Source organism: Equus quagga, chromosome 8 (assembly GCF_021613505.1).
Source record: "Equus quagga isolate Etosha38 chromosome 8, UCLA_HA_Equagga_1.0, whole genome shotgun sequence".
Classification (NCBI taxonomy): domain Eukaryota; kingdom Metazoa; phylum Chordata; class Mammalia; order Perissodactyla; family Equidae; genus Equus; species Equus quagga.
Window position 1 is genome coordinate 40,856,993 of NC_060274.1, and position 21,066 is coordinate 40,878,058.

General features: G+C 45.5%; 1 protein-coding gene across 1 annotated transcript in view; it reads right to left on the reverse strand.

The window, feature by feature from the left end:
• The window catches only part of NUDCD3 (NudC domain containing 3), a 94,769-nt gene that overhangs the window by 9,571 nt on the left and 64,132 nt on the right, over positions 1-21,066 (reverse strand). The window contains exons 3-4 of the mRNA XM_046669125.1: positions 19,674-19,806; positions 6,172-6,315 (exon numbers count right to left, since the gene is read on the reverse strand). Coding sequence (XP_046525081.1) covers positions 6,172-6,315; positions 19,674-19,806 — 277 coding nt within the window. The remainder of the gene's footprint in view (positions 1-6,171; positions 6,316-19,673; positions 19,807-21,066) is intronic.

Consider the following 21,066-nt stretch of genomic DNA (forward strand, 5'->3'; position numbering starts at 1 on the left):
GTGTGTGTGTGGATATGTATAACATATAATAAACCACCTCAGCTTTATCACCTGTGTCTGCACACACTCTCATTGTGTGTGTGAGGATATGTGTAATATATAGGAAATCACGTGATGTTTTTTCTGAACCATCTTGGCCCTTTACCCCTAATATTTCAGTGGGAGTCTCGTTCCTGAGAATATGGAATTTCTTTAATGCAAGAACTTTAGCTCATCTTCTTTCCTGCACAAGATCCAGTCCAGGGTCCTGACCACATTTTAGTGGTCCTGTCCCCTCTCATCTGCAAAATTCACAGCCTTTGTCTTGTTTCCAAAGACCGTTCATCCTTTTGGGTTTGTCTGGTGTTTCCTCTTCATTAAACTCAGGGAAGCAGCCCTAGCAGGATGCTGTACAGGTGACGCTGTGCCCTTCCCTGGGTGTCCCACTTGTAGGCATGATGTCCCGCAGCCACATCCACTAGGGGTTCCTCCCTGATCCTATCTTCACACGATGGCAGGGAAACACTGCTTCTAGCCCCAGCAGGCACTGTGCACTGGCTGGCAGGGGGCTTCTTCTCTGTGATGGGGCCAGTCACTCCTCAGTCATCATCACCGACTCCTGGATGCCTAGTGTCTCGATGGCTTTCACTCACTCCCATTCTTGATTATGTGGTGCTCAGAGTGTCCCAGCTTGGTCAGTTGGGGGTGGTCGCTGTAACCTGGTGACACGGTCCCCTTCCTTGGCCTTCCTCCAGGTTCCTTTTATTGACCCACTTCCCAGACCTAGAATCAGCTTCTAGAGGGAAACACTAGACTGCTGGGTGAACAGTTTTCCAAAAATGTCCTCAAAGAAACTCTGAACTCAATGTGAATCAGCTTACCTCAGCACTCCCAACCTGTGCCGATGACTCACTAACATTTATATCTCTCTCCTTCCTTCAGCACAGAACCTCGTGTCTATTCAGGGAAGCAATGTGCCCAGCGAGGACGACGGCTCCTCACAGTTACCCATGGGATCAAGTATGGGCCGAGGAGACGTCCGTGAGAGCTGTGGGATGATGCTTCTGGGGGCGCCCTGAAACAAGGACAGACGACGGGGAAAGACGACAGGAAACCTGCTCAGCTCCAGGAACTTCTGCAGGGAGAATGTGGACCGGAGTCAGACCACTGACCTGTCAGGGCTTACCAGAAGCAGCACTGCTATGAGCAACCTCTTGGTTTTTACGCTGTCAACTTTTTTCAAGCTTAAAAATTAAAGCACTGTATGACAAACAGAACATGGCAGCGGTGTGGGTGTGGCTGGGAGGCAGGAGAGCTCCCACATATTCTGAGCTCGAGACGACCGAGTGGCATTTCCATTCTCCCCACCGCAGGTCGGAGGGAATGCATGCTCTGTCCCCTGGGAGCATGGTCCACTGGTCCTGCTTGGTACATTCCTTCTGTTCACCGGGTGACTTCTCCAGAACGCTCATGAAACATGCTGCCTGAGGCCACCTACTTCTCTTAATCCCACACCTCAGCACGTCCCTGCTTGAAACTGAGCACCCAAGGATCTGACCACCTTAAGAAACGCCGAGGGTCCTGGGAGACGTGAGCACTGAAGGCCAAGGGCTCACATTTTATTTCATGGATTAGTTTTCAGGCTTTGGGCTCTTGTCAAAATTCTAACGTAATTTAACTTGCATTTTTGAAGAAGCATAATCCATAACAATGGCCTCCCAGGGCCAGGAAGGGGCGAGTGGCCAGCAAGGAAGCGAAGACAGTGAACCACTTCATAAAGAGACGCATGTCCTCACCAGAAAACCAAAAGAAACAAGTGGAAGGAATGCACATGTTAGCAAAGACAAGTTAAAAAGCCCAATGCTAGTAGGCACATGGGAATCTAGTGACACCACAGAAATGTGGCGCCCTTCTGGGAGAGCCCCTGGCAAACCACCAAGGATACAGTCAGCCTATCACTCTACTTTCAGAACTGTAACTGAAGGAAATACTCTAAATGGGGGAGAGGCAGCTTGTACAGAAACATAGGTTCAAGCAGCAGACACACACACTTGAGTGAGCTTTAAGGCTGAGCCGATAAAGGGCTGTGCACACTCTGCAGTCACTGCACCAATTTTAAATGACCTGCATGTGGATCACGTTAACGTGGGGACTGGCTTCACCTCACATATGGCTACGAATGTCTAAACCACCGTGTTGGCGGGCCTTGAGGCCTGCAGCCACCCACAGCAGTGAGGGCCGTCAGCCCTACCTGGAGGGAGAAACGAGGACAGTGAGCTGATGCGGGGTTCTGGGACAGAAGAGGCCTGGGGGGTGGGGGTGTTGATTTCACATCTCAGTAACCAAGAAAGGAGCTTGCCTGAGAGTCAAGAAGCCTCGTTTAACATTCTCGCGCGTGGGAGGGAGGGAGGCAAGAACTGTCATCCGGTTTTAGCTGCCACCCCTGCCTGCTCTGAAAGCCTGTCGGGGTGTGTCTGATGTGGATCCATGGCTTGGGCAACGAGGAAAGGCTGGCGGGAAAGTAAGCGGCACATTTGCATCGGCCTGCTGGGAGGTCAGAGGCTTGGACCAAGGACTCCGGCGAGGTGACAGGTATCCCTAGGGTCACCCCTCTTGTCCCACGTGGCCCTCACAACGATCCTGTGACATGAGGCCTGTGCTAGAGTCCTGGGGGAGGCATGACAAAGCGCTGCACACTGGGGGCTTCAAGCAAGACACTTATTCTCTCCGTCTGGAGGCAGAAGTCTGACATCGAGGTGTCGCAGGGCTGCATTCCCTCTGGAGGTTCCAAGGCTGCATCTCTCCAATCTCTGCCCGGTCTTTATTTCGCTTCTCCTCTATCTGCGTCTTCTATGTGAAATCTCTTTTATTCCTCTTATAAGAACACTTGTCACCGCTTTTAGGGCCCACCTGGATAATCCAGGATAATCTCTTCATTTCAAGATCCTTAACTTAATACATACGCAAACACTCTTTTCCCCAAAACCGTCCCATTGGTAGGTTCCAGGGCTTGGCAAGGACATCTGGGGGCCCTTTTAGCCCACCACAGCCCTTGGGAGATGCGCCCTTGACTATTTTCCTCAGTCACCCTGGAGCCTAGCACAGGGCCTGGCACTGAACAATAACCAACAAACAAACGTCTATGGATTAACCACAGCTCTCAGTCTTGGTCGAAAGGATAAGGCACAGAGACCCTGAGAGGCCACAGTGATTACCAAAGCCACGTGGCCAGTGAGTGTGGCTCAGGCACAGGGTAGGCCTGCTGACCTCAGCGACCAAAAGCTCCAACTCCAGAGGCTTGAGGGAAGCAGGGCTTGTTTCTCTCAGCAAATGCAAACGGGGTGTTCACACATCAAAGCAACGTACTCACTGAGCTACAATATCATCTCGGATACGTGGCCCAGAATGTCACCAATAAATAAATAATTAACTTGACAACACACCAAACCTTCAGCTCCGTAAATAGCAACGGAGTGTATTATGACTCCAGTCACAGAGACGAGCTGGCACTGGCGCAGCAGAGGTCGTGGTCGGGAGGCAGTGGAGAAGGGGAGCAGCTCCGCATCCATCAAAAGGTGCAACACCAGGTGTGCCAGGGGCTATGCTGCTGGGAAAGCTCCAGAAGAGGATATACTGCTCTAAATAATTCCTCTTCTTTTTCTACAAGTAGTGAAACTGCATTAGAAATGTGATGCCATCTACTGAAGATCAAAATTCTAAGGGACCGTGGGAAAGAACTTGTGCAGCACCCGGAATCCCCAGAGAAGTTTTCACGTGGACTCCACCGGGTTAGTGGGGAGAGAACACCCAAAAGCCGCGCGCACAGCCAGTGACAGGTGCATCTCAGCCCGCAGCCACTTCTGCTTTGTTATAATTCCTCGAGCAGCAGGTGCCTGGCAAAAGCAACCTGCAAGACTAATAGGCAGCCAGGACCTAGACCACAGGAGGACATGTGGGGACCGCAGGGCCCAGGCGCGTGACCACTAAGCTGCAGACCACTCACTCAGGCCATGTCAGCAAGGTCAGCAAAGAAGGCGATGCACGTTTCCTGGCCTACCCGCCCAGGCTGCCCTCGGCACACTGCGAGGCACTCGCTGCCAGCCCCCAGCCCGCTCCCTGCCCTCTCAGGGCGCCTTTCAGCTAGAAAGAGGAGAGGGAGGGAATGGGAAGCCTCTGGGTTCGGGGTCTGGCTCCACCCCTGGGCAAGCTACTTGCCCTCTCTGAGCCTCAGCCTCTCAACTTGTAAAACGAGCTTGTGGAGAATTAAACAGCATTACCAGACACCTCACAGAGCCTGGCTCAAAGTGTGCTCAATAAATGGGGGCCGTAATTACAAGGAGTTAATGCTCTGGTCACAAGCCATATCCACATTCAGACACAAGTATACAAAACACACATGGCTCTGGATCAGCCATGAAGAAGTCAGCACCACGACTATCAATGGAAATCCCTAGAGGTGCATTACCTAGTAATGATCACGTTTCTACAGAAGTAAAGTAAAAGGAATCCTCTGTACACTGATTATAACCCTGACGAACTGCAGTAGAGCACTGCGGACCTTCAGAGGCCAGTGACGAGGCAGGCAGGTATGTCCCAGGCAGGCACACAGGTTTACAGAGCTGAAGGCAATGCCAAGAAAGCCCATGTGGCAAACGCTTCCCAGAAGCATCCCTCACGGAAGCGCAGTGTAACCAGTTACCCGCCGGGACTGTGTGCACTGCACTGCAGTCAATCAACCTCACACAGGAGGTCCAAGGCCCATGGATGACAGGGCACCCAGGATCTTGGGTCCACATTCCATAAGGCTACCTGAGCTGTCAAAGCTGCACCTGGAGAGGGCGAGCTGCCAGCCACTGGCTCTTGCTGGCTACTCTCGCAATCTCAGGAGGCGGGGTAGAGGGGTTTGCAAATGAGAGCACCTGGTGATATAAACAAGTGGCCACAGTTTGGGCAATAGTTCTGGTGTGTTGGGGGGGTAGGGAGGCATGGGGGTGATGGGACAAGGGGGAGAGTGTCATGACTGTCACACAATCACGGAGAGAAGCAGAAACCTCAGAAGAGCATGGGAGGTCCAACAGAGCAAGGTTTAGAATGAGAATTGGGCAAACTTGGCCCCATGCTCTGCCCCCTGGTGTCCTTGTCATGCTTAGGGGACCTTGTGTGTGCTCGGGGATTCCAGGCGCACCAATACTTCCAGCCACCCCAGCACTGAGAGAATCCTCTCTGTTCCATGGGTTTTGCATGTCCCTGCAAGCTGAGGGCAGACAGAACAGAGCCCCCATGGGCCTTGTTGGTCAGCATCAGGCCAGCCAGCCCATAGGCACCTATTCCCAAAGAGAGGCGGATCTTGATGAAACTGAAAGAAACGTTTCTTTCTTTCCTTATTGCATGGCTTGCACATATGAAGAACACAACTGAATAAAATTCTGAGGTTTTTTTTTGTCCAAAGACTTGGTGTTTTTCTTTTCATTCTTGCCCCTTTCACCCTGGTTAGGCATCCCAGCTAGCGGAAAGAGGAAGCGAGTGAACTCACATGTCGAGCTCCCTTGGCTGTATGAAGCCTCCCTGGGCAGTGCCCACTGACCAGGTACAAGGCTCTGACAGAGGAAGGATGGAGCCCTCAAAGATTCTAGAAAGCGGAATATGTAAGTTCTGCTTGGACCCTGCACCCTCAGCTAGTTTAGCCAGTTGAGATCCACTTTGTCAAATAAGCCTGTCTGTTTGAATTTATTAACTCTGCATCCTCCAGACTGGCGTCCATGAAATTTAAACTGTTTTTCCATTTTTAACCTATTTGGTTTTGGCCTAGATGTAACCAAATCACTGGAGAGAAGCCCCTGGGACTGAGGGGACATGTTCCGTGTGAGCACAGCCACGCTCTGGGGATGGCCCCCCGCCAGCACCTCCTCTGTGGTAGCCACATGTGGTCTGTGCGTGGGCACTCGAGCACTCGAGTTTCTCTGTGAGACAGGACCCACCTCAAACAGCCAGGCAGTAGGACCCTGAGGAGCCAAGGCTGCAGATGCAGGAGTGACAGTCGGCTGAGGACCATGCATGTGCCCTCCAAGCTGTGTGCAAAACACAAAGGAAACTCTGCCCCAACAGGAGGAATCAATGTCCTTACTCCTTGGGTATAAAGCATCACGGTAGGTTTGAGGCCACTTGGGAGCTTGCGCAGAGGCCCACACTTACCAAAACGCACTTCCCAGGCTCAAGGCTCCAGAGAGAGCTCTCAGTGTTGATCTTGTGGGTGAACTTTCCTTCCATGAGGACACGCTCCCCATTCCCCTCTAGTACAGCCACCCGGATGGAGCTGCTGCTGAGGGCCACCGAGACCTGGAACAGAGCAGAAGAGAATCATTTCATGTGGGAAGGGTTGACCAACATACTCCAAAATGGGAGGGGACGATGGTTTGCAAGGTGCCTAACTACGCACTGCAGGAGAACAAGATGCAAGACCGTCCGTGGGGGTCACCAGGCATTCTGAGTGAAGAAAATCCTACCAACCAATTTACATCCGAAGCAGCCTATGCATCACCATCTCCTTCAAGTAAATGCACTAGAAGATCTGTTTTGACATGCGTAACGGTAACGTGGAATGCTTTGTGGAAACTGCTGGTTTTCCACCCAAATCCCTTCTCCAGTTAAAGGAGCCCAGTTCTCATGGTGGAAGGCAAGAGGGCACACAGTGGTAGGGATATGCACCCCTCCATTCTCATCTTGCTGTTTGGACAACGTGCCCAACAGCGCTGAGTGGCCGCGTGTCCTGCACGGCTTCCTTCCATGAGCCACTGTGCCATTTCTGTGGCCACAGCTCAGCTTTCACTCAGGAGAGTGAGGCCAGGTCCTCTAGTTTTGCATTTTGTCTTTGTTTCCTGGGAATTCCAGCCTCTACAAGCCTCAGCTCACTAACCTCTCCTCTGTGACCTGTGCTGGGCAGTCTCCTTCCTCCTGCGCCGGCAGCGCCCCTTCCCTGCTCTCCCGCATCTGTCTCTACAACTGCACTGGGAGCCGCTAGGCTGGGTGCTTGCTTCACACATGTACCCCAGCCAGGAGGATCCAAAGCCCGTGTGCCCCAGGGGGTTCATTGGATCAGTAATCGGAAAAGGAAAAAAAATAGAACTCTTGTTTCTATTTTGTTTCACTTCTTTTTAAGTTCTAAAATCTCTGTGTTTTATAATATAAACATATTTTTATAATAGTATTTGCATCAAGTATGTGTTAAATTAACAGTAACTGGAGAGGAGAGCTTAGGCCTTTCTAAAGGCACATGGTGTCAAAACCGGTTGGAGATGGCCCTCCCACGTTGCTTGGCAAGTGCTCATTAAATGCTTATAAAGTGCTTGAAAAGAAACTCTCAAAGCCTCAGAATTGTCAAACTGGAGCTTATATTTGTCAATGGAATCTGATACTGTAACCTACCTATATTTTAAGTATCTACAAATAAAATATGGAAAGGGGAGGGATGATGTTCCGGAGTTGCCACCGTTAGGCAGCTTCAGAGTAAAACAAGAAATCCTAACTGTATGCGATGGAGGAGAGAAGGGAACAAAAGAGCTGCCACAGAGCACAGTGGCCTCTGGGTGGACAAGCTACCATGCACGTTGCATCCATATGCAGGCTCTGGGGGCATCCTGTGAGCCACAGCTCCACCCGCACCCAACTTCTGGGAGGATTCACTGTTTCCCTGGCTGATTCTGCAAAGCCACGGGCACCACCCAGCTTCACTCTCGGCGTCCAACAGCAAACATGTCAGCAGCCCAGCACACCCCAGATCATGAACTCGAGTGTGTGGGGAACACCTGACAGAGCAGGTCGAGGCTCGTCACTCCTGGCCTCTCAGGAGCAAGCTCACTTTAACAAATAAAATCCTCCCAGCCAGCTTTACATAAGATGATAATCTCCAAATTTGGGCATGCTTCTTACAATGCTCATCTCTTGCACAACAGGGAATGAGCTAGGGCACCAAGGGGGAACCAGACAGGAAATGTTTCCAGGAGCTCCAGGTCAAGATGTCACCCTGGGAACAGGCTCATCTCCCAACCTCTGTGACCCATAGAGATGACAGGAACAAAGCGCCAAGAGAAAAGCCTAGACAACACAAGGGAAGAAGTAGGAGGCGGGGACAGACGAGCTTTCAACAACTCTGTGGAGACAAAGGGGAGGAGCATGGGGAAAGAGTACACAGCAGGGATGAGTGACAAGTTTGCATCTGGGAGCTCACAGCTGCAAGGGGCCTCCAGCGGGCTGACAGCAGGTACACAGGGCTGAAGTGGAGCAGCCAAGAGTCAGTCCATAGGACAACGTGTCAGTGGAAGCCCCATCAGAAGGGAGAGGAACCCACTGTGTGCTACAAAGGCACTGCTCCAAAGAAACTGACCAGCAGTTTGAGGGGACTGGTGTGGATGCCCAGCCCCACAGGCTGTAAAGTAAAGCTGACCAGGTGACCCGTCAGCTCTCAGCAGTGGTGTGAAGAGTCAATCCCAGACATATAATGGAGAAAACCACCAACACTGTCCCATACTCAAAAGAATAAGGAAAAAAATTTTTTACTAAAAAAACTAACAAGGAACTAAGGATTGCATCCTATGAGGAAGACCAGAAGGATGAAAAAGAAAGACTTAGGTAAAAAAACAAAAATAGATTAAAGAGCTATTTAGGAAAAAAGGAAAATATTTCCAATTTATATCCTCAGACAGATCTAAGAAGTACTGTATCTATAAAACCAGAATAAAATATGAAATAGAACAATTAGACAAAACAAAAGAAAAAATGATTAGAACTAAAAACACAGTGGCTAAAATAAAATTTTCGATAGAAAGGCTGGAAGCTAAAGTCAAAGAAATCAAGGTAGAGACAAAGACCAAGTCAGGCAATCAGTTCAGCATTCCAGAAACTGTGATAGCAAGAAGATGATTTTTCAGAGCTTAAGAAAAACATGCCTTCAGATGGAAAGGACCCACTGTAGCAGAATGAAAGATGATTTACACAAACTTTTGGCATTTCATAACACTGAATATTTAAAATAAGGTCTCAAAAGTTCCAAAGAGAAGGAAAAAAGAAGTTCACTCACAAAGAAGCTGAATGGAAGAGATTTCTAGAATCTGCAACACTGGACGTAAGAAGACAAGAGAACAACGCCTTCAATCTTCTAAGGGGAGAATTTTTTTACAGTTAGAATTCTATCCATATCCAACCCATGAAATAAGCGAAAGGTTAAAATAACTACATTTTACGACATTCAAGAACCCTGTATTTACCACATATCATTTTGAGACAGTTACTGGAGGCTATACCAAAAAAAAAATGAGGATAACAAGCAAAACAGAGGAAGATTCTGGGTGAAGGGGGTCAAAAGGTACAAACTTCCAGTTGTAAGATGAGTAAGTTTTTGAGATCTAATTAATGTACATCATAGTGACTACAGTTAACCACGTATCCTATATTTGAAAGCTGCTAAGAGAGTAAAACGTAAACGTTCTCATTACAAGAAAAAAATCTGTAAGTATGTGAGGTGATGGATGTTAACTGAACTTATTGTGGCGATCAATTCACAATATATATACATATCAAATCATTATGTTGTACATCTGAAACTAATACAATGTTATATGTCAATTGTAACTCAATAAAAGTAGAAAAAAAGAAAGAGGAAGATCCAACAGGGATGCAAAACACAGGAATTTAATCTAGAAGTGCCAGGAAGTTCCAGAATGGGAGCTGTATAGCACAACTGGAAAATAGTCCAGATCGGTGTCATAGGTGAGAGGGCTTCAGGATAGGGGTCTCCAGGAAGAAAGTAATTTCTAGACAATACATAGAACTAGTGAAGGTCTGGGTAATTCTTAGGCTACGATGACACTGTACTATTTTTGATAAGGTTAAAAAGAGAGAGAGAGAGAAACTCCAGAAAAACAAAAAACTACAAAAGAAATTCCGATTCAAAAGGATGCTAGAGAAAATGGTGAAGTAAAGACGTGCAAAAAAGCTCTCTTCCAAAAAAGTAATAAGCACATTGGTAAAAACTGCCAGTATCTACTTTTTCTGAACTTTGAAAACTAACCAAAGGTTTGCAGGAACCCAGGAAGTGTTTATGCAAGAAAAACGACTGCATCTTTGTAAGAATGAGGTTTTTTTGTGACATTTTAACTTACTCTAGACCCATTCTAACTCTCCAGCTCCTTGACAGCCCGTATTCTTGGTGTAGCCTGGCAGCCATCAGAGGAAGCATAAGGGAGCTGGAGCTCTTTCAAAGTTTCATTCCCAAGGAACTGTCATTATTTGGCTTGTGTGATGGTTCCCTGGAAGATCCCACTTGTAAGCTTGTCTGTTTTTGACCAAACTCAGCAAAGCCTTTTACCCAGGGAGTGTTTGCTGAAAACAATTACAGGCAAGTGTTTTAACTTTGCAGCTCACTGAGGTGGTAGATAACAGCTGAGGCAAAAAAAGAAAAAGGAAAAAAAGGAAAAGCTGGGGAATATAATATCTGTGCAAGCTTGGAAACACTTGGAAATATTCCTAGGAATCTAGAAGGACATATGAATGTACAGGGCTGTGTGTATGCTCAGGAAAAACCTGCAAAAGCCCTAAGCTCTCACCACTGGCTGACCTGAGACTCTGTATGAGCAGAAAGTGAAGCTTATATTGGCAGAATTTTCAACTGCTGCATTAAGTGTCAAAGGCATGCCCCAACATGTACATGGAGCCCCTTGGAAAAGACTTTAAATCTTTATTAAGATTTCTCACTTCCAGGTGTTTAAGGAAAACTTTGTCCAATCATTAGCTGACCACTAAGCTCACTAAGTAGAGACTTCACTGGCAGCACACAATAAAGAACATAGACTTCAAAAAATTAGGTCAAAAAAGTCATTAAACAAACCAGAACTAGATAAAGTATCAACAACAACAAACCATGGGGAAAAGGGAGAATCTGATTTCCAGAGTTGAAGCACTGTTATTTAAAATGTCCAGTTTTCAAAGAATTACATGACTCACAAAGAAACAGGAAAAGATGGCCCATATACAAGGGATAAAAGCAATCAATAAAATCTGTCCCTGAGGAAGTCCAGACATGGACTTAGTAGAAAGTCTATAAATCAGCTATTGTACATATAATCAAAGAGCTAAAGTAAACCATGTGTAAAGAACTAAAGGAGGGCTAGCCTTGGTGACCTAGTGGTTAAGTTCAGCACACTCCACTTCAGTGGCCTGGGTTGAGTTCCCGGGCGCAGACCTACACCACTTGTCTGTCAGTGGCCATGCTGTGGCAGCAGCTCACATACAAAAAGAGGAAGATTAGCAACAGAAGTTAGCTCAGGGAGAATCTTCCTCAGCAAAACGAGAAAAAAAAGAACTGGAATTCAAAAGTAACTGAAAAAAAACTGAAGTGGAAAAACCCACTAGAGGGTCTCAAAAGCAAATTTTAGCAGTTAGAAGAACAGATCAGCAAACGTGAAGATGGGTCAATTGAGATTACTCAGTCTGAGGAGCAGAAAGAAAACAGAATGGAAAAAAGAACAAAGGCTCAGAAACCTGAGGGACACCATTAAGCATACCACCACAGGAATAATGGGAGTTACAGAAGGAGAAGAAAGAGAGAAAGGGCAGAAAGAATACTTGAAACAATAATGACTGACAACTTTTCAAATCTGACCAAAAAATTAATCTACATATTCAAGAAGCTGAATGAACTCCAAGTAGAATACACTCAAAGACATCAAGACATAAATGCATCAAAATCAAGCTGTCAAAAAAGCCAAGGACAAAGAGAGAATCTTGAAAGTAGGAAGAGAAAAGCAACTCACCACATATAGAGCATCTTCAATATGAATAACAGCCAATTTATTATCAGAAACTATGGAGGCTAGAAGGCAGTGAGATGAAGTATTCAAAGGGCTATTTGGGGAAAAAAAGTCAACCAAGAACTCTATATCTGGCAACACTATCCTTCAAAAATGGAGGAGAAATTAAGGCATTTCCAGATAAACAAAACCCGAGAGACTTCATCCCTAACAGGCCTATCTTTTCTTGCAAAAGCCCTATGAGAAATACTAAAGGGAGTCATTCTGGCTGAAATGAAAGGACACTGATGGTAACTTGAATCCACAGGAAGAATAAAGAGCCCTGGTAAAGATAAACACGAAAGACAGCACAAGTGTATCTTGCGTGCATTAACTCCCTTTCTCTTCTGATTTAAAAAACAACAGCATAAACCACAAATAAAGATACAAAGGAGCGGAGCACAAAGGGTTATTATACTGAGCCAGTTTTTGGTACATGTTGAGATTAAGTTGGTTTAACTAATCTGAAGTAAACTGTAACCCCAAGGACAAACACTAAGAAAATAATTCCAAAAAATATAATAAAAATCAAAACAAAACAAAAAATGAGGGAATTAAAATATGACACTAGGAAATATCTATTTCACATAAAAGAAAGCAGTAACGGAGGAACAAGGAAACAAAAAATTTCAAAACTTACTACAAAAACACAATAATCAAAACAACGTGGTATTGGCATACAGACCGACATACAGATCAATGGAACAGAATGAAAAATTCTGGTTGGTTGATTTTAGACAAGGGTGCCAGGCAATTCAATGGAGGAAAGAACAGTCTTTTCAACAAATGAGACTGTGACAACTGGATAGCCACATGAAAAGAATGAAGTCCAACCACTCTCTCATACCTTATACAAAAGTTAACTCAAAATAGATCAAAACCCTGTATGTAAGAGCTAAAACTACACAACTCTTAGAAGAAAACAAAAGTGTAAATATTCACGACCTTGGCTTAGGCAATTGTTTCTGAGATACGACACCCAAAGCACAGGCAACATGTAGGTAGGTAGGTAGATAGATAAGACTTTATCAAAACTAAGACATTTTGTGTTTCAAAAGACATTATCTCTTAAGAAACTGAAAAGACAACTCATAGATTGGGAGAAAATATTTGCAAATTATCCGACAATTATTAATTATCTAGAATTAAAAAGAACTCTTACAACTCAAAAATAAAAAGACAATTCAACTAAAAAATAGGCAAAGGACTTAAATAAACATTTCTCTAAGGAAGACACACAAATAGCCAATAAGCATATGAAAAAATACTCACCATTATTAGTTATCAGGGAAGTGCAAACCAAAACTATAATGAGATAACAGTCATTAGACGGCAACAAAAACAAAACAAAAAATAGACAATAAAGTGTTGAGGATGTAAAGAAATATGAACCCTCATATATTTTTAGTGGATATGTAAACTGGTGCAAGCACTCTGGAATACAGTTTGACAGTTCCTCAAACAACTAATTATGGAGCTACCATATAACCCAGCAATTCCACCCCTAGCTACATACCCAAGAAAATTGAGAACGTGTCAATATATGGGGGTAGAGGGAAAGACTAGGGTGCAAATGGGTGCACAGTGGGGAGTACAGAGATGCCTCCTCTTCTCCAGCCTCATCCCATGTGCTAAGTCCTGAGACACCAGTGAAGGACCACTGAGGTCCCAGTGTAGGAACAGGGCTTGAGACCACCTTGGAAAAAGTATCATGTTCAGGAAGACGTCCTGTCACAGGCTAGAAGCTATCACCCTGGGGTGCTGACAAGGACCCTATCACAGAGGCCCCTCTGAGACCAGCAACAACACTCTGCAAGCTGAGAGGTGTGGCCCTTACCAACCAATAAATAAGATAAAGATACACACGTGAATGCGCTGTGAATGGATATATCCAAAGAACACATCCAGATTTACTAAGTATAATTAAAGTTATATTCAATACAGGAACTTGTTTAAAACTCAGAGCACTCCCCACCAACAGCCCAAACTGCCCTTTATCCATATATGACAATTTGTAGCAGATTGTAAAATACAATCTAGACCATTGTCTTAAAATTACAATTTTTAAAAATCACCCTTAGGGGCTGGCGTAATGGTTAAAGTTCGGTGTGCTCTGCTTCAGCGGCCTGGGTTTGCGGGTTCAGATCCCAGGCACAGACCCACACCACTCATCAGTCATGCTCAGGCAGCAACCCACGTACAGAATAGGGGAGTACTGGCAAAGATGTTAGCTCAGGGCTAATCTTTCTCAAGCAAAGAAAAAAGAACAACCCAACATTAGTGTCCATTTTCAGCTTCAGTTTTAGCTCTATAATTTTGTTCAATTTCAAGTCCTAGCTGTAGTTTTTGAACAGCTACATTTTGGAGTGCCTTTATCTAATAAAATACAATAGGAAAATCAATTGCGAGTGATAAAATTCATACTGTGTTAGTCTGTTGACTATTAACAAATGAGATGGGGCCCAAATTGCCAGAGAGAAGGGCCTCCTATGAGGGAAACAAATCATTTCATTTCTCTAACAATTAAATTGGAAACCATTAGTAGAATTTAGACAAAACTGCTTTAATGGATAAGAAGATCGAACTGGGTTAAAAGGCAGCAAAGGTTCAAGCAACTGACCCTCAAAGAAGCTCCATCAAAATGCAACCTGCTCCTTTCTAATCCTGGTTCAAATTCCACAACTCATAAGAAAAAAGAATGACAATGTGACTACATAAAAATTAATAAGTCCTGCAAGGAAAAAACACCACGAACCAACTCAAAAGATTAATAACAAAATAGGACAACAGATCTACAATACATATCACAAAACGCTTATCTTTCTAATATATAAAGAGCTCCTAGAAATCACTAAGAAAAAGAGCAATGACCTAATAGTAAATGGGCAAAAGATATAGACAGTTCAAAGGAAAGACACATGTAAAAATATGCACAACCTCACTCATAAGAGAAATACAAATTCATATTATACCTAGATGCTATTTTTCACCTATCCAACTTACAAAACCCAAGAGTTTGATAACATGCTACTTTTAACAAATTTTGTGAAAACCAAGGACTCCGGGACTTCGCTGATGGGAATGTAAATTAGTACAATCCTTATGGAGGGCAATTTAGCAGTATCTATAGAAATTAGAAATACCTTTTAATACCATGTATCTTTCAATCTGGCAATTGCACTTCATGGAATCTATTCTATACAGAATGCATATATGCAAAATGAAATTTATTAAAGGGGATTCATTGCTTTATTGCCTGTAATAGCAAAAGATTGAAAACAATCTAAATGCCAATTACCAGGGGACTAGTTTAGTAAGCAGCCTGCCGCTTGAAAGGGGCAAAAGCAGAGACTGGAGCCCTGGGTGGAAGGGGTGATGAGCTCAGGGCACTTGCACTCTCAGGGTTCTGCCAGCCTGAGCCAGATGACATGGGAATGGGAACATATCATCTGTGCTGAAGATGGAGACGTGATAATACATATTCATGCTTGATTTTATACACATAAAAAATATCTGAGAAAATACCTCAGAAACTAGTAACGTGATGACTGAGGTCAGGGTGGGAGCTGGTACAGGACAGAAGGACAGAGGCAGGACAGAGAATTTTCGTTGCACATTTTTATACCTTTGAACAGGTAAATGTGCTTTTCATTCAAAAATTTAAAATTAAAGTAGATAAATGCAGCCTATTTCTGTTACAGAAGTTTCCTGTAATAAAAAGTCTTCCTACATTTTTCCTAAACACATTCTAAGAAGGGAACACCATGTAACTGAGCTTGTAGCACAAATTCCAGCAGCTGCATCAAGCTCAGGGGCAAGGCATCACTGTACAAGATCTGCCCAGGGGCCTTGGTGCTGTTCCAGAAGGTTCCCATAGGGGGGACAGGGAGGGTCATGAGCCCACCAGCTGGCAGGACCTCATTAGTCAGCAAAAACCACTCACTCTCCTAGAGGAAAGAGAATATGGAGGAGGAAATAAATTCACTTGTCATTCAATGTCATCCAGTCATGAGTTCATTTGCAACAATATCATGACATTTCCCACTCAAAAGACGATTGAGCAAACAGGGTGGGGGTGGGGGCCAGGTGCTGGGCTCCACTCCGCCACCATCTCACCAGATGGTCTGGGGCCTCAGCGGTTTACATCTCCAGGAGAGTTTTCTCATCTGCAAAATGAAAAGTTAGACTAAAAATCTCTGGAGTTCCATTTTCTAGTATTAAAATCCTACGAGTCACGCAAATGCCAGGTTTATAACCACCCCAGCTGACTCTAGCTATCTCACAAACATCACGGCATGATCGCAAAGCTCCTTCCCCTACCACATGGCTACAGCTACACCGAGGAAAGGAAGGAGACCTCGGCTGCTCTTCCCAAGCAGAGTGGACAAAGTAAAGCACGTAGTGAGGCAAACATCTAACCCCACTTTACTAACACATGAGACCAAAGCTTCATTTTGAGAAGTTTTTCTTTAGATTCACCAGCAAATGATAAACCAAAAAAGTCTGCATGTAAAATAAGAGCACTTGAACATAAAGCATTACGCATACACTCGTCCTCCACGACACTTGAGAGGCAAATCCATTTCTCAGAAAAGAAATCAAAACAAAAAGTGAAAGAGGGGCAACTTTCTGGTGCCTCCAGCACCAAGCTACAGCTGGAGAAGAGCTCGAGTGTTACTCCATTAAACATTCAGCACCCCCACCCCTGCACACACGCAGCTACCTACAAAGGTAGAACAACTGTGACTTCACCAGCTGAGCTGCTGCAATCAGGGCTACCATCATGATGATATCTGATAGGTGCCATAGACAAAAAGCAAAAATAAATACTGCTAACAGGCAGCCATGACAGGTACCCCAGGGAACAGCTGGAAAGGAGGTAGTCCACAAGTGGCAACTCTGAGAAAAAACCCTGAGAAAAAGCCAAGAGATGAAAAATAAACTTATTCCCAGTTTAAGTGAGGCATGACTAAGACTCTTAGATCACTAAGAAATTGAGAGACCATAATTTTTTAAAAGAAGGTTGCCGTATAAGAATGGCATGGAATTTGAAAGATGCTAAGAGAGTAAATCTTAAAAGTTCTCATCACAAGAAAAAAAATGTGGTAACTTACGTGTGGTGATGGATGTTAACCAGACTTACTGTGATGATCATTTCCCAATAATACAAATATTGAATCATTATGTTTTACACCTGAAACTAATATGTCAATTATGCCTCAATAAAAAGAAAAAAAAAACGACACAGAGAAAAAAATACCATCGAAGGAGACAAAGAAAAATTGAGATGAATCAAGACTAGTGTAAGTCAGCAGGTGTCACAAAAATGCCAACACTAGATAATCAACAGCTTATGTGGAACTCGCCTCATTCAGTCCCAGTGTTACAAACACTCAGGCTCATCCACACATCTCTGGGGGGTGACAGCACTGGCTCCAGAGCAAGCCAGCCTGGGGAGAGCCTGAACAAACTGCCCTCCACCACCAAATCCTGGGCACACCGCAACTGCCTCGAAGGGTTGGCGGGGAGAGGGGCTGAGCAGTGCCTGGCTCTGAGAAAGCGCTGCATGGTGCTGGTGAAGCAAACAGACCACCCGTTTATGTTCTGCCCGGCCCCTGCCACCCCCTGGAATTGCTGTGTTGGTGCATATGCTGTCATTGCCTGAGCCCCATGGATATCAACTCCAGAACAGCAACCCTGTCCTAGTCTTGGGGACCATCATGTGCTCAGTAAATGTCTAACACAGGAATGAGCCAAACCCAGGGCATCCTTGGGGAAAGCAAGGCCTTATCTTGCTAGAGGTCACAAGTACACTGGAGAGAGACGTGGAACTGAACCTGAGGTACAACAGTCTGGCCCTCAGCGAGGTGAGACCAAGGGCAGGACTCTCCCCGTGCAGTGCTGGCAGCAGAGAAGAATCCTGAGACTGACCCCCAATTCCAGCGTATACACCTGAGACGCCATTCTCAGTGGGAAGCTCTCCTGGGTGGCTGTGGGAAGTACAGCAAGAGGTGTCAGGTAATCTGAGTCTCTTGATTCCAAGAAAGAGAAAACAACTAGTTTTAGGTTAGGCCTATTACAAGTCCTTTCAGAGAAAGCTCCAGAAGTTCATGGAGAAGTCTGAAGACAGATACTAGACCAGGAAGCTTAACTGTTTTAGCCAAGTAATAAAGTGTGGTAACCAACACTTTTCAAAATTTATTCACCTACATACAAAGCAATCCTACCAAAAAATGAAATGAAAATCAACACTTGATCCACTAAACTTTAGAAGATGCTGGGCCAATTACTCTGACAGGAAGGTCAGCCTGACCCGCTATGACCTACCAGAACCAGAGGGGACGTGGTCATCGGAAGCAGGATTCTATGGGGATGACCCCTAGTTACCTGGTCTGACTTAAATCCTAAAGTCCACCTGACCAGCGGTCACTGAGCCATGGTGAGACTTCCAGGATGGGGTGGGAAGGGGTAGGAAGAGAGGAATGAGTGGACAGTGCTGATCCAGCCAGTGCCAGACCCATGACTCCCTGACCCACATCCACATGGAGCTGTGAAGGCCCAGAGGCTCCAGTCTTTCGTGCTGCAAAACAAGTCGAGTTCATCTGACACTGGCAGGAAGTTGCAGTCTTAGAGAGGCTGCCCCAGCCTCCCAGGCCCTGCACACAGGGCAGGTCTGTTTTAGGTGGAGCCCAGGGAGCCAGGGAGGGGCCTGCATTTGAAGCTTCAGGACAAGGGGCCCCAGAGGGGCTCACTCACAGCCCAGCCTGGGGATTTGCACATGTATCCAGACCAGCAGGAACTGGTACCACTTTACATGGCAATTGTTTCCAGAAAATGTACATGCAACTCAACTTCCGTTTCACACACTCCAAGACATTCACTTGTAAAGAAGCCAGCAGTGCTTCCCTTTATAAAGTGAGGGGTGGGATGCAGGGAAGCAGCATGAGCTTTAGAAGCAGACACACCTGAATCAAACCACAGCGTGACCACTTCAGTCATTCAACCATTCATTCATTCAAAAACACTTGAGAGAGAGCACTGAGGATCCAGGCATAACAAGAATCAGGGAGACACAATGGAAAATTGAGTGACTTCTCTTGGCCTCAATTTCTCATCTATAAAAACATGAAAGATATTACTCACAGTGCAGGTTCTCATCAAGTGGGAAATAAGGCTATAGTTTCTGGCATATATCAGAATTTTTCATATTGAGGATTATAATAATGTAATGTCCCATTTCATATATCACAAGGGGTTCTTCTTTAAAGTAAGGCCTACCTATTTACAATGATTTACAATAGTTATTCTCAGCAAGGTTCCTGAGTAAACATCTCTCTCTCACTAAAAGATTAAATGTCTACTCACTCAAGCTTATTGAGAAGGAGAAATCAACTCAAGCTATAAATGTTACAGCTCCAACTTGACAGGGCCTCTGCTCCATGGAAAGGCTCAGCAGAGCACAGGACTGGAAGTCCACTTGTCACTACTCCAATTTCTCCATCTGTGAAATGCGTGTAACAATTGCCTTGCCTACTTCATAGTGTTTCTGTGGAGACTAAATGTAATAAACAATATGAGACTATTGTAATTTAAAAAAACGAAGCTCATGTGCTATCCACATAGCACAGGAAGGCTGGCCGGGGCTGAGATGAGACTCATACTTGACTTAATGTGGTTACAAGGGCAGGTGGGATGTGTTTGTAACTGAAAAAAAGAAACAGTTTTGTGCTTGTGGCTGAGAGGGGAGACCAGTAAGGGAAGAGACAGGCCAGGTCGGCTCCAGAGCAGCCCACAGCCGACACCTGTGCCCCGAGGAAAGAAGCTGAGAAGAGAAGCTGGAAGAGCCCCCATTACCTGCCTGCCCTTCACCACATGCTTGGGCACCGGCACCTTGAGCTCCAAGTCGGTGTAGTCCTGCGACCAGGTGTAGTTCTCGCGCACAGCGCCATTGTAGCTGTCGGGGTTTCTCTGGAACTGTTCCTGTCTCCTGAGAAAGAACAAGAAGTAAGATAACAGCCCAGGCCCATGTGCGGGACAGAAAGGCCACGGGGCACCTGACGCACACCGCCTCTAGGTCCTGAACAAGTTTTAAATCTCACTTCCTTTTGCATCTCAAACTCTCTTGGCAATTTCCTTTCTGACCCTCCTACTCAGGCCTCCCGGGAAACCAAAGAGACAAAGGGAAAAGCTGCAGAGAAGACCCTGAGTGCAGCACCCTCACGGTCAGGAAAAGTGTCTGCAACCACAGTCCACAGTGCAGCCTGATCTTCCTAAAGCTTAGAAACCAGGCCAGGAAACTAACCAAAGGGCCTTGTTAATAAAATCCTGGGGCTTGTGGGTGCCTGGTTTCTCATAAACTGCTTGGTAGGGCCTATCTTTAAAAAAAAGAAAAAAGGCAAAACAACTTCAGCCTGCAGCTGCTCAACTTCAATCCTTATCCAACCCCGGCCTCCACTTTCTGCTGGTGAATAAATCAAAGCCAAGGCACTGCACAAAACTGCAGGCCTCTTAAGATGTGAGCAGCGTGCTTATGAGACAGCCTACAAAACCCCACTGTACATGCATTACCACCCTAGCACAGATGCAGAAAGGCCTGGCCAAGAAGCCGAAGTTAAAAATAAAATACAATGAAATAGCTGCCATAAAACCTAGTGTTGATAACAATACAAACATCATATAAAAATAAGTTTGGACTCACGAGTCCACTATAGTGAACCTTAGATCTAAATTAAAGGCAGAAGCATTTTTATGGAGGGGGCCATAGCTACGAGCGCAGACATTCCAACAGGCTCAGTTCGGCCAGCTTCTCCAGCCTCAGGGAGCCCAGCAGAGGCACCTGGAGGGAGAGGCCCACGGACAAGACTCCACTGGTGGGGAGACACAAAGCTGTGCATATCTACACTTGCGTGGATGAAAATATACAGAAAAGGTTCAGAACACATGCACCCCCATCAGCTCCTCACCTCTGATCCAGGAGGGGCTGGGAGTGGTGGTTAAATGAGGACACATTTTTTCTGGCTGAAGCTTTAGGACAAGAACATGTTTACCTCCTGTGGGTATGCCGTGCACACCTTACATCGTCAGGCTGGGCCTCCATCAGGGCCCAGGCTCTCTGGACTGGTAACAGGCAGAAGTTAAAGGTTGAACTGTGTCCCCCTATATTCATATGCTGAAGTCCTAACCTCCGGCACCTCAGAATATGCCTTATTTGGAAACAGAGTCTTTACACTGGTATTCCAGTTAAAAT